The sequence below is a fragment of the Silurus aristotelis genome, assembly GCF_946808225.1.
Source record: "Silurus aristotelis genome assembly, chromosome: 29".
Lineage (NCBI taxonomy): Eukaryota > Metazoa > Chordata > Actinopteri > Siluriformes > Siluridae > Silurus > Silurus aristotelis.
Genome location: NC_139602.1, coordinates 9,931,568 through 9,944,788, shown reverse-complemented (window position 1 = coordinate 9,944,788; position 13,221 = coordinate 9,931,568). Strand labels below are relative to the sequence as shown.

Genomic DNA, 13,221 nt, shown 5'->3' with positions numbered 1-13,221 from the left:
TCAGTGTTTTAAGACGTTGGGAAAAAACCCACAGCTTTTTACAGACATGTCTACCGGGGGCCTCTTTTGTGTTTTCTGAAGCAGTGCGAGTGCAACCTAACTGCGTTAGAGAGGAGGCTGGAGAGAGAGAGAGAGAGAGAGAGAGAGAGAGAGAGAGAGAGAGAGAGAGAGAGAGAGAGAGAGAGGGGAAAAAAGAAGGCGGGACATGCGCGCTGAGTTTTGACCGACGTCTGAGGTCGGCGAATGGGAAGGCGGACGCGCGTTTCAAATGGCCCAATCGCGGCGCGGCGTCGGAAAGCGCGCGCACGCTGGTGAGGCAGCGGGGCGGGCTCATTGGCCAGATAAGCGCCGCCCACCCTCCTCTCCGCGCGGTGGCTGAGAGTTAGGTTGCGCGGAGGGGCTGCAGTTTCAGTTTGTTTTATTCACCATTTTGTGAAGCTCAAGCTAAAATAATAAAGTAAAAAAACGAAGAAGCGCACTGCAGGTTTTTTCCCCCTCACCCGGGTTTTTATTTACTTTTGCGATTTCGGGGTTAAAAAAAAAAAAAAAAAAAAACCGAGGGGGCGTTGGTGTTTCATTTATGCGACGTTACATTTAGTCATTAGGTGAAGCTGTTGTGTGTTTGGGGTTCTTTTTTTTTTCCCTTTCTTTTTTTTTTTTTTTTTTTTTTATTTTCTCCTTTTTTCTTTTTAAAAAAAAAAAAAAAACGAAAGGAAAGGAAAAATCCTCTCCACGGTGTTCCTGCAGAAATGTCCCGGCCAGTGAGGTAGGTTTGGATGTAAAATGTCCTCCTCAGTGCTGCTGCTGCTGCTGCATTGATTGCGCGCGTGCACTCCGAGGAGTTTGTTGCCTTTCACGCACGTGCCAACATTGCGTTACCTTAATAACCTCATTTACTACTATCTGTTTATTTTCATTTCTGTGTGGTTTATCCAGATTAGTTTTTTTTGTTTTTTGTTTTTTTTTTTACAACGCAAAAAAGAATTCCTTGCCTCACCCTGTGCAGAATGCACGTTTGAAAATGTGGCTTGCATGGTGCATTTTATATATATTTATATATAAATATTATAATTGTTTTGCATGGTACATTTTCTTTAACAATAATGTGCATGAATCATCTAAATACAATGCAGTATTGCAGACATTTTATATCCGATAAATGCAATCAGGTCCCCCCCCCCCTTCTCTCTCTCTCTCTCTCTCTCTCTCTCGCTCTCTTTCCTTCCTCGACCAAGAACATGGCCTCCCATTCATACTGCGCTTCGAGAAGGGAATATAAATTTTTGATTTTTTTTTCTTCTTCTTTATTAAAACACTGTCCGGAAATCGCAATTATATTCAACCATACACCAAATAATAATACATTTTATTTATTTATTTGTGTTTGGTAACAAAAACAAAGGGGGGGGGGGGGGAGAAAAGCGAGACGCTGCGGCTCGCGCTCAATTAACATGGGCGTGTGACGCAACGAAGGGGCGGAGTTTGTCTACTGGCCACCCCCCCCCCCCCCACCACCCTTTACGTTCAAATCTCTTCAGAGGGATTTTTATTTATCTAATTATTTATTCAATAAATCCTACTATCTAGTTGATTTATCGTTTAATTGAATTAAATTTATTCAGAATGCATATTGGTGTGTATTGAAATGTTTAACATTGTTATAACGTGTGCATTTTTTAAGATAAAAATAACACTGCTGTTTAAATGTTAATTGTTTTTTGTAATTGTCATTAGTGGGGTTTTTTTTGTTTGTTTGTTAAAAAAAAAAAAAGATTGCTAAATATAATAATGGTTGAAAATTTATTGGAGTGGCTGGGTAAATTTTGTGGGAAAAATATGACTTGGTGCAAGCTGAGGTTAAAAAAAAAAAAAAGTGGAACGAGTAAACGAATAATTAATTATTAAAATGGCGCTAATAAATAGTTCCTTCCGTACATAATAAAATTAGATTAACATAGTGCCTGTCTGTTTAAATTTGTATTAATTGTATAAATAAAAGTATGTATAGAAACAAATTTATCCTTCAAGCAATAAACACAATGTTAAATTACCAAAAATTTAAAACATATGTATTTAACCACTTCTGAAGTCGGTAAATATCACGTACAATTTTATAAAAATATATACTATACAGTATATGTAAATATACAATATAAAATACCACATGGATATTTAAACCCCTATAAAATTAAGCACTATTATAGAGCTTATATGAACATTTATTAATGTTGTTTCCTGACTGATTTCAGCACCACGCATCTATGCAAATAAGGGGAAAAGGTTTTAATAGCTTTGCAAATTAAGATTATTAAATGTAATGCAGTGTAACCTTGATACTCGTAGGGGTTACGTTTTATGACCCCTCACGAGTAACAAAAAAAGTGTGATTTTGACTCCTTTTGATATTTCGTTTTTTAAGGGTAATTGTACATGTACTGTAAACTCACTTTAAAGGAATTATACATTAATAAAATTAAAGTTACTTGTGGCTTCTCGTGAACCATATATATATATATACATACACACACAATTAATATAATATAGTATTTAAGAATAATGTATGATATTAAAGCATTTAAATAAGTAATTTACTTAAATAATATACAAATATTGAACCTTAACTGCATCATAACTATTTAAAAAAATATAGAGTAATAAATACGTATATAGTGGAATTAATATAGAAAAGAGTATCGGTTTATTGTTCACGGCCTCGTACATTTTGGTATTTCGGGTCTTTATCTTGATGAGACGTGAGATTATTCTGCCCAGGAGGGCAGATCGGCGCTTTTGCTGGGTCGGGGTTTAGTTCTAGTAAGCGGAGGTCCGAGAGCGTGAGACGGGAATGCGTGGTCTGGTTTGAAGCTGATGTTTGGCGAAAACTTGACTTCCTGTGTTCTGTGTGGATCGTCTGACGTGAGCTCTGTTATTGTGTTTATTCTACAGGAACAGAAAGGTGGTGAATTATTCACAGTTCAACGAATCTGATGAAGCAGGTAACGTCGTGTTTAAATTCTTTATTTATTTTGCAGACGGATTTTTCTAAAAATGGAATGCAAAAAAGTTTCGTTAGCATACTGCTCAAAATCTAAATCCCGTCGTTACTTGGCTTCCTTGTGCGCCATTCGGCTTCTTGGTTTACAGCCTTATAGACTAGTGGGCGGGTCAAAAAGGTTATAGCCAATCATTACATTTTGTATCCCTGTGCCTCAAGGCAGTTGTTTTAGAGCATTTTTTAGGACTAAATGCGGAATGCGATGTTCCATAAGGAGCACATAGCAATAAAGTCGTCCCTCGATTTATCCGCGAAAAATCTGAACTTAATGGGAATTGTTTTTAGAGTTTTATGGTAAAATAAGTTAATTTAATAATAAAAATGTCATTGATTATAAACTGAAGTAAAGTATACCTGAAATACTGTACAGTGTATCCTGTATTTACCCGAGACAAAGAAAACTTTGTGAAAGCGCAGATGCTGAAAATCGTAGTTTCCCACTGATTTATTGGTTGGGCGGAGTTAAAGACACCAGATTTAGCCAGTGAAAATAAAATATCCGGTGACATGTATATAGAACTCTGCCCCTTTTCATATGACACTTCAACTAATAAAAAAGCAGAGAAACGACGCATAGGCTACGCTACATTACGCACTATAAATGTGATATTTCTAGAAATGTACACAAAATTCATCTCGCTATATTCTGGCGAATGATTTCTGTGTGTGTTTAAAGCATGCAGGAGGAGGATTTATGGATTGAACAATAATGAAAATAAGCGTTTTTGGGGTGGGGTCACGTTTATTGCGGAAATTAGTTTTTCGCTGTCGGTTTTGGGACGTAACTACCGCGATAGACGGAGGACGACTGTGTCACGGTCGGGTTTCTGAAAGCTGTCAGAATTTGATTAAAAACGCTCTAAGTTTCATCTTTTGGTCGGATGTTTTGTCATTTTTTTTTTTATTTTTTTTTTTTGCCCCTTTTTAGATGAGTATGAACAGAACAAGGACAAGCCCAAGAAGGTGCGTGCAGCACCGCGGGAAATCAAGCACAAGAAGTCCAAGAACTCTCAGGAGGAAAGGTGAGAAATTACTTTAGTTACTTCTTATTCCACGTTCTGGAAATGTACATGAAACAAGTCAGTTTGAGGGTCTTGTTTTGCAGCATTAAATAGTAATGAATATTTTTGAGGTTAATAAGACCAAGGCCACACTCATGCTGCAGGACATTTCCTTCGGTTTTTCCTAAATAACATTTTAAACCATGGACATTTCCCCAAAGCAGCTTTACCGAGATAAATAGGTTATAAAATTAATGTATAAGTTTGTCCCTAATGAGAGATCTCCTTGAGACTTCATGAGGAAGAAACCTTAAGAGGAACCGGACACAAAAGGGAACCTGAATGTCGATTCGTTATTGAGGTGTTCAGTGATGGGCGCTTAAGTGCAGACGATCCAAGGTCCTTAGCTGTTGTAGCCCACTATTGATCTTACAGTCCAAATCCATCCTCAAAGTTCTTAAGTTGCACGGGTGTACAGAGTGCTCTCTAATGGAGGACAACTTCATCCAGAGGTAGGGGGTCAGGATGAGTCAAGCAGATCTAAAGAGAAGAAAAAGATGGGATAACTGGTACCTCAGGAGAATTTTTAACTCAACGGAGAGAAAAGGAAAAAAGAAGAGTAGAGGGGTGAAGGATTATTAAGCTTCTTATTAGGGGTCACCCGATGGTGGATTTTGCCGATAGCCTGGTTGGATTGTATTCGCCAATACCCGATTTATCAGCTGAAGCTAAAATGAATACCGAAAACAGAACACTCCTTCTAAAATACTACTGAACTTTATTTGTGAAAATAAAAAAATAGCCGAATCATAAAAATGCTAAATGAAATATAAATATTAATAAATATTGAGGAAAATAAGACCTGCATTCAGACTGAAACAAAAGGTAAGGCACTTAATTTATTTTAAAAAAACGAGTTACGTCCAAAATTATATAAAAAAAATGTATATAAAAGAATTAGAAAAATAAATAAATATCTGTGATTCACCTCTAGAGGCTGCTCTTGTACTGTATAATGACAGCTGCCTTCTTAACCGATTTGGCAACAGACGCAACCCGGAAAAACTATCGGTATGAAATTTTGCCAATCAACTATTGAATTGACTGACCACCAGGGCTGCAACTAACGGTTATTTTGATGATCGATTAATTGGACGATTATTTTTTCATTGTTTTTCTATTAGATGTTTTGCTCACTATAACTATACAAAACATTAATTCAGGGTATTTGTGTGAAAGTGTTCGTAAAAAAAAAAAAAACTACATACTGAGTTCAAATCATTTGTTTTGACATTTTATAAAGCTAATAATTGCCGCTTGTTGAGGAGTGCATGGGGGATTTCTCTTTGAACAAATTTTCTCGCTGGGTATTTTCTTTCTGTGAAAAATAAAAAAACAATTGAGTGTGCAAGTTGAAGCAATTTGTGTAAATCAACATTTTGTGTTTTGAATGGCAAGTTGACGAACGCTTAAAAAATGAAATAAATTTAATACATCGTTGTTCAGCTATGAAGATTAACATCTAGAATATATCGTTTATTTTTGTATTAATAAATAATATGCATAAATTAAATATGCAAACATTGAAAACAAGCATTTGAATGTAGTAAAGCTGCAGTGAATCACGTTTGAAAACAGAAGTTTTTGTTGTAGTAGACGCGAACGAGACGCTTGCGGGACCTGCCGCTCGCGAGTCACGACAGAACAGATCCAGTGCGACCATCTCCGCCATTTCACAAGCAGTCGTTCTCTTACACGCTAAAGCGTAACTTACGAAGCATAACTAAATGATGCATTCGTTGACAACAAATTCTATTAGCGATTAATTGATTTTTCGATTAGTTGTTGCAGCCCTGTCAACCACTACGCTTTGTTGCTATATAATACCCCACCTGTGTTTAATTAACAAATAGATAAGACATGAAGGATCAAACTTGAGAGAACGCATGAGAACGGGGGCGCAGCAGCATCTAGACGTCCCACTTCACCAAATCCGTTACCTCGGAAACGCTATGGCAACCCAAATGAACCAGCAAAATTATCAGCAAAAAAGAAACCTTGTGAACCCAAGTGCTCGTTAGAGGTCGACCGATAATCAGATTTTATCGAGAACTAGTTTAGATCGTGCTTGCCAATAACTGATTAAGCAGCAAATAGTTTTTAAAACGGATACTGGCTTAAAAAAAAAATATATTAAAAAAAAACCTCCATTTAAGCCAGTACCAAACTTTTATTGTAAAAAGTACTAAATCATCCAAATCTTCTAATTATAATTATGAATATATTAATTAATCAGCATAATTAATTAATATAGCGCACTCCATGCAGCGCGCCGTCTAGCGTGTGAAAGCAAACAGCCTGCGCTGTCAGCGATTCGCCTCTAGTGGCCGCTCTTGTAATGACTGTGGATCGGTGCTGATTAATCATCAAAACCAGTCGATCTCTACAGATAGTGGAATTCTGCCTGAATTCTTTAGCTTTTAGGTGTTGTCAAGGTAATATTGAAGAGTGGACATGCATTTCTTTTCTTCTTTTTTCCCAGTGATGACTCGGATGACAAACTCTCCAAACCTAAGAACGATTCAGCAGGTAAGCGAGACTAAACCATCCAGCCCTGATTTTGAGAGATTTTAACACCTGCACGGAATCCAAGTTTCTGTCTGTCTGTCGATCTAATCTAACCTATTTGCCCTTTAGATGATTTCGGCAGCGACGAAGGCAACGACTTCGGGGAGGAACAGGAGGAGGAAGACGGAGGAAGCGATTATGAAGCCAAAAAGGGGAAGAAAGGAAAGAAGGGCAAAGTGGAGAAGCCTAGCAGTAGAAGACCACTGAAGAGAAAACGGGATTCTGGTGAGTGCAATTACTTTGACCACATTCTTTTGCTTTTTGGTTTAATTGTTTATTTAGTTGTCCTTATTGTGTGTGTGTGTGTGTGTGTGTGTGTGTGTGTGTGTGTGTTTGATTCTCACAGCAGATGAGAGCGATGAGGATAAGGTGAGCCGGAAGCCCAGGCAGGTGAGACAAGCCGCCTCCAAGGCTGCGTCTAAACAGAGAGAGATCCTGCTTGGGGACAAAGGTAGTGAGGATGAGGATAAAGATGAAGATGAGCACACCTTCGTGGATCGTGAGTTCACTCGGCTTTTCATTCTCCAGCCTTTAAACGATGGCCTCGGAAATAAATTCCCATCGTAGACATTCGATCAGAATTTACCCCTTTTTGTGTTTCTTTGTCAATGTGTCTTTCTTTATCTGTCTGTTTCTTTATTCGTCTCCGTTAATGTCTCGCTCTCTAGCCATTTTTTCTTTTTCCCTCTCACTCAATGTGTCTTTCTTTCTTTATTCGTCTGTTGCGGTCTCTTTCACCCTATCTGCCTGTTGTTTGTGTTGTTGCCCATTTTCTTCTTTTTCATCCTGTCTTCACTACTACTTTTTCTGGTCCTCTTCTTCCTTTACTTTTTCTCCTTCATTGTCTGCACTTTCCCTTCTTTTCTTGTTTCTTTTCAATTCTGTGTTAAATCATCTCTCCGTCTGTCTCTCTCTATATCTGTTTCTATTTGTCCATCTATCTTCATTCCTCTCTCTCTCTCTCTCTCTCTTCTGTTTTCTTTCCCTCTGTCTGTCTCTGTCTCCATCCCTCTGTCTGTGTGTGTCTGTCTCTTTGTCTTTATATGTCTGGGTCACCACTCTCTCTCTTTGTCTTTTTGTCCATGTCTTTTTGACTGTCTCCATATCAATCTTTTTTTATTTATTTTTGTCTCTTCTTCCCTTTCTGTCCCTCTCTCTGTCTGTCTCTCTCTATATCTGTTTGTTTGTCTTCCTATCTCTCTTCATTCCACTCCTTCTGTCTCTCTCATCTCTGCCTGTGTTTCTCTCTCTCTCTTTCTCCTGTTCTGTTTTCTTTCCCTCTGTCTGTCTCACTCTATCCCTGTGTCTGTGCCTCTCTGTTTCACTCTCCATGTGTCTCTATATGTCTGGGTCACCACTCTCTCTCTGTCTGTTTTTGTCTCGTTCTCTATCTGTCTCTCTCCCTCCCTCTTTGTCCATGTCCTTTTGACTGTCCCCATTCTTCTCTCTTTTTCCCTTTCTGTTCCCCTCTCTGTCTGTCTTTCTCTCCATCTCTCTCTCTGTGTGTGTGTGTGTGTGTGTGTGTGTGTGTGTGTGTGTGTGTGTGTGTGTGTGTGTGTGTGTGTGTGTGTGTGTGTGTGTGTGTGTGTGTGTGTGATGCAGAACTCCTCTGAGTTATCTCTACCTGTATGAGGTGACCGTTTTGGTAATGAAAATGAAATGAAATTGCTTTGAGAAGATTCTTCACTTTCCCAAACCCGCCTGCGGCATTCGTTCCGTGATCTTCTGCAGCGGCGCTTGTGCTTCACTGCCGCGTTTCGCTTCTGAACCCAGTCACCGGATTTATCCTGCCAGTGCCTCCTGATGGCAGTAATCATAAATAACACCATTACATTTATAAACTGCCCCCGAGTCTTTTATTGGGGGTGTGATTTATTTTCCACTGTAGGCCTCCTGCAGAGTCTCCGTTTATCCTTTTTTTTTTTTTTTTTTTTTGGCGAGCCGGTCTCTACTGAGCTGCCACTTAACCCTCGCCGTTACACACGTGTGTTTCCAGAAGAGTCCGGGAGCGATGAGGACTTCATGGTGGACGACGATGACGACAGCGACTATGGCCAGTCCAAAAAGAAGGGCAAGAAAGTGAGCCTGAGAGGACGCAAGGTGGAGAAGAAGGAGAAGAAATCCCCGAAACCCAGACTAAAGGCCACAGGTACATATAGCCATGCTCTCCTCCACTCTGTCCACTTGAGACAGGGACAGATCGACGGTGAAGGCAAGAAAGACAGACAGACCCTGGGGCGGAATGAGCCTGAAAGATGGACAGATGACCAGACAGAGAGGGAAAGGGATAGTAGAACAATAAAAGGGAGGGAGGGAGAAATTGAGAGATGGGGTAGGTGGGCAGATGGAGTGATGGTAAGACAAGTGGAAAGGGGGGGGCAGGCAGACAGACAGATAAAAAGTGTTGGACAGATGGAGAGAATAGACAAACGTTTAATTGGAGACCAAGATGGCTGGTGGGGCAGAAAGATGGGGTGATGATTAGATAAAGAAATAGCTGGACAATGTGGAATGGACGGTTGGTCAGATAAAGGGTGGTGGCACGATGGAGAGATGGTAAGAAGTGGAAACAGATGGGGAGAGAGAAAGAGGGACACACTTTATTAGAAAGAGTAAGAGATTGAGATAGAAAAGAACAGAGATATGGATAGTGATGACTAGATGTAGGGAGGGATGGACAGACAGACAGGAAGGGGGTGGGGTGGCTGGACAGAGAGCGGGAGGGGGGGTGGACAGAGAGGAAGAGGGGGAGGGAGGGATGTCCAGGTGGATAGAGGGTGAGACAAGTGGGTACAGTTTGAGAGCTACAAAGACACTGATTCCCTGATCTGAACGTTTGGTGTGTGTCTGTTTTTCTTTATTATTATTGTAAAGATCTAAACACTGTTTGCGTCTGTCTGCCTCCTAGTTACCCCGAGCCCCATGAAAGGAAAGGGCAAAGGTCGCCCGAGTGCGGCGAAGGCCCTGGGGAAATCCTCGCCCAAAGAGGAGGAGGAGCCCGACAGCCCGCCCGAGGACGAGGATGAGGAGGACGAGGTGGAGAAGAAGAGCTCGCCGCCACCGTCCGCCAAGAAGAAGAAAAACACCCCTGACGAAGAGGAAGACGAAGAGGAGGAAGACGGTTCAGAAGAAGACGCGCCGTCCGGGGAGGATTAGTCACCTCGCTTCTCGTTCGCGCTCTTTCCTTTTTCTTTCTTTCTTTCTTTTTTTTTTTTTTTTTCTGTTGCTTTTTTCCCTCCGTTTGGAGTTTTTTTTTTTTTAATTATTATTATTATTATTTCTCTGTGGTGACCTGGCTTTTTAAAACGTACACTTTCTGTATCACCAAAACCCCTATTTCCCCAGGGTGGGTGTGTGTGTGTGTGTGTGTGTGTGTGTGTGTGGATTTGTTTTGTTTTGTTTTTTGATTTATTTATAGGTTAGAACTATTAGGAAAGCTCCTCCACTGCTCACGGGCTGCTGCTTGGACGGTTCTTCCAGAGTTCTTTGATCATCTCCATATACTTCCTGGTGTTCCCATAGTTTTTCCTGTTCTAACATGTGCCACCCGAACCCCATTGTACCATTTTTAGGATTGATTGACAGCTTCTGTAAGCCCCGCCCCTTTATCTACATTTGATGTTAGTAATTTTTTTACTGTGATTTCCTCACTCTCACTCACTAACACACACACACACACACACACACACACACACACACACACACACACTTTTATACCCAACACCCTGAAAATCAACATCAAATCTTTCCTCATAATAACCACCTCGTGTTTACTGACATGGGTTGCCAGATCACCCAGAATCCTAGCCTTTACCAGTTACACACTGAACCAATCTAACATTATCTGGACAGTCTAATCCTCTCCAAATCAGACCAATTTCAGTGTAATGAAAACTAAAATGTTTTTAAAATTAATTACCCAGGATTATTATTTTTTTATATAAATCATTGAAACTGTGAGTGAAGTCGAAACACTGCTTTCAAACCAATCTGAGCCTTTTATACCCTTTTTTTACACGCCGCCCGTGTGTCACGTGAGATCCAAATTCAAACTTTTTTTTTGCATAAACCGTATTACACACACGAATTTTAGCCGGTGAGTGTTCGAGCAGGGAAACGCCCCCTTTTTTATTACCCCTTTTTTTTTTTTTTTTTTTATATATATAAATCCAGATCCCCATTAATACGATTGGTCCATGTTCAATTATTTGATATTTGTTGCCCCAAATTGATATTCAATAATTTGCTTAATATTTGTACTTAATATTTTAAGTAAAAAAAAAATATCCCCCCCCCCCCTTTTTTTTTTTGGGTGTTTAACCCCCTAAGGGATTCTTTCATTCACTAAATCATCTCCTAACCGAAACCTCTTTTTGGTTTTACTTTGTTTCGTGTGTGTGTGTGTGTGTGTGTGTGAGTGATGTAATCTTAAGCAGTGTATAGGATGTTTTAAAAAGAAGGGTTATTTCCCCCCCTCCCCGGCCCCCTCCCCTTCTTTCTCCACTTCTTGTTTTTCAGTGATGACCTGAGCCCAGACATGCTTTTATTTTCCCCTCTCTCTCACACACACACACACACACACTTTAAAGCAGAGATGTAAATTTAAACGCTTTAATTCGAACATTCAGGAACACTTTCTCTCATCCAGGACTCCAGCTAAGTTTTATTTGCTGCATTATAACCTTTTTAAAAGCCGAGACGTGACTTCCTGCAGCGAGGAGTTTGTTCTGTAGCCGTAAGCGCAGAAAAGTCGAGGGACTCCCCCCACTCTCGCGCCGTCGAAGCCAATTTTCTCCAAACCAGCTCGAGGAGTCCGTTTGAAACGTCCTGTTCACGCCCCGGCGTCTGTTCTTCTCGTTCCAGCTCCAGAGCTTTAACACGATGGACTTGGATCATGACTTCATCTGTACAGTCTTCATGTGCATGAACTTCTCATGAGGCTTTCAAGCGACCCAACAACACGCTTCGTTTTTGTTTTTTGTTTTTGTGCCAGGCATCACCGAGTATTTCCTGAACCCTGTAACCCTTCCGCTTTCCCAACCAGTGTGTCGTCTCCAATTGTATATCATCCCTCGATTCCTCTTCCTCCTCTTTTTTTTTCTCCTTCACCTCCCTTTTTTTTTTGATACTTTGTGTGTGTTTGATCTGTCATTCTCCTCAGAATTTTTGTAATTTTTGTTTTTTTTGTTTTTTTTTTAAGAAAAGAAATAAAAATGTATCTTGATTTAAAAAATATATAAACACATTGTGTGTGTGTGTTTGCGATGCTTTTAAAAAAAAAAAAGCTACTGAACTCTTAATGTTATTAAAAGGAAACCTCTTTCTCTTCCTCCATCACCTTATTTCATCCTTCAATCACCTTCTCCTCAAATACCCCTCCTCTTTCTCCTTTTTCCATCTCCCTCTTTCTTCCCTTTCCTCCTTAAATGTAATTCCTTACGTCATCTTTTTTTTATCCGTCATTCTTTTAAATCTTCCTCCTACTCCTATTTCACCATCTCCCTCCTTCTCAAATGTTGTTCTCCTTCTCCTCCATTACAATTTGCTTCCTTCCCATTACCTTCCTCCCTTTCCATCTCCTTCTTTTCTTTCACCATCTTTTACTTTCTTCCTCAAATGTTCCTCTTATTTTCTTCCTCCTACTTCAATTCCTCTTCCACCATTTCCTTCTCCACAAATATTAATCTTCTCCTCTTCCATATTCTTCCTCAAATGTTCTTCCTCCTTTAACCACCTATTTCTTCTAATTCTTGAATTCTAATTTTCTTCTTCCTCCTCCTTCTATTCCTTCTCCTCAATCACCCTCCAAATCTTTGTCCATCTCCTTTCTTCCCGAAATGCCCTTGCTTCTCTCAAACCATCTTTCTTTCTCTTCCTTCTCCATCTTTATCTTCTTTCTATATAGCATTTTTCAGCAAGGACCACAAGGTGTCGCTTTTTCCCCAAATGTAAATAAGACGTTCAAATAATTGAACCTCAAACATTTTTAATCTTCAGGAGAAAATGTTGCTGATCCAAACATCGTAAAGGTGTCTTGTATCTCAGAAGCAATCTTAATTTTATTCTCGCATTTTTCGTGACCGTTGCACGTCTGTGTGTAACTTCCTCGAGTAACACAATCCATGGATGGATTTGTGCTTAGGAACCGAGTGAAAGAAAAACATCAATACACAATTCAGGTCAGTATTTGTTTTTAGGATCCTGTGTGTGTGTGTGTGTGTACATGATTAAGTGTGGCCGAAAGTATTGGGGCACTTGAACCTTCCAGCCAGAATCATGGTGGTCTCAACTGTGGTCTCCTCTGTCCAGAGGACTTTGTTCCAGAAGAACAAATGAAACTTTGCACACTTTAGCTGTAGTGCCATGCTCATTTTTTTCAAGCAGCTTTTTCCTGATCCTTCCAATCAAATCAGTAGAAAACTGTCCTTTGCTATAATGAATCTAAATTCGAGTTCTTCGGTTCTCACCACCGTGTCTTTGACGGACTGAGAGTAAACGGATGGTTCCTTAATGTGTGGATGTGAAGCATGGTGGAGG

General features: G+C 39.9%; 1 protein-coding gene across 3 annotated transcripts; it reads left to right on the top strand.

Moving 5' to 3' along the window:
• The first annotated feature begins 374 nt into the window (after nucleotides 1-374).
• On the top strand, nucleotides 375-11,919 carry nucks1a (nuclear casein kinase and cyclin-dependent kinase substrate 1a). 3 transcript variants are annotated; one of them, XM_083535404.1, is made up of 9 exons: nucleotides 378-484; nucleotides 719-766; nucleotides 2,947-2,996; nucleotides 3,984-4,077; nucleotides 6,599-6,645; nucleotides 6,754-6,909; nucleotides 7,031-7,183; nucleotides 8,681-8,833; nucleotides 9,593-11,919. In XM_083535404.1, the coding sequence occupies exons 2-9, from the start codon at nucleotides 750-752 to the stop codon at nucleotides 9,838-9,840; spliced, it is 918 nt and encodes a 305-aa protein (XP_083391530.1). In that variant the 5' UTR covers nucleotides 378-484; nucleotides 719-749; the 3' UTR covers nucleotides 9,841-11,919. The 3 variants fall into 3 exon arrangements, with proteins under 3 accessions (XP_083391531.1, XP_083391532.1, XP_083391530.1); XM_083535405.1 differs by having other exon boundaries at nucleotides 375-766; nucleotides 7,034-7,183; XM_083535406.1 differs by having other exon boundaries at nucleotides 375-766; nucleotides 8,684-8,833.
• Nucleotides 11,920-13,221: the final 1,302 nt, after the last annotated feature.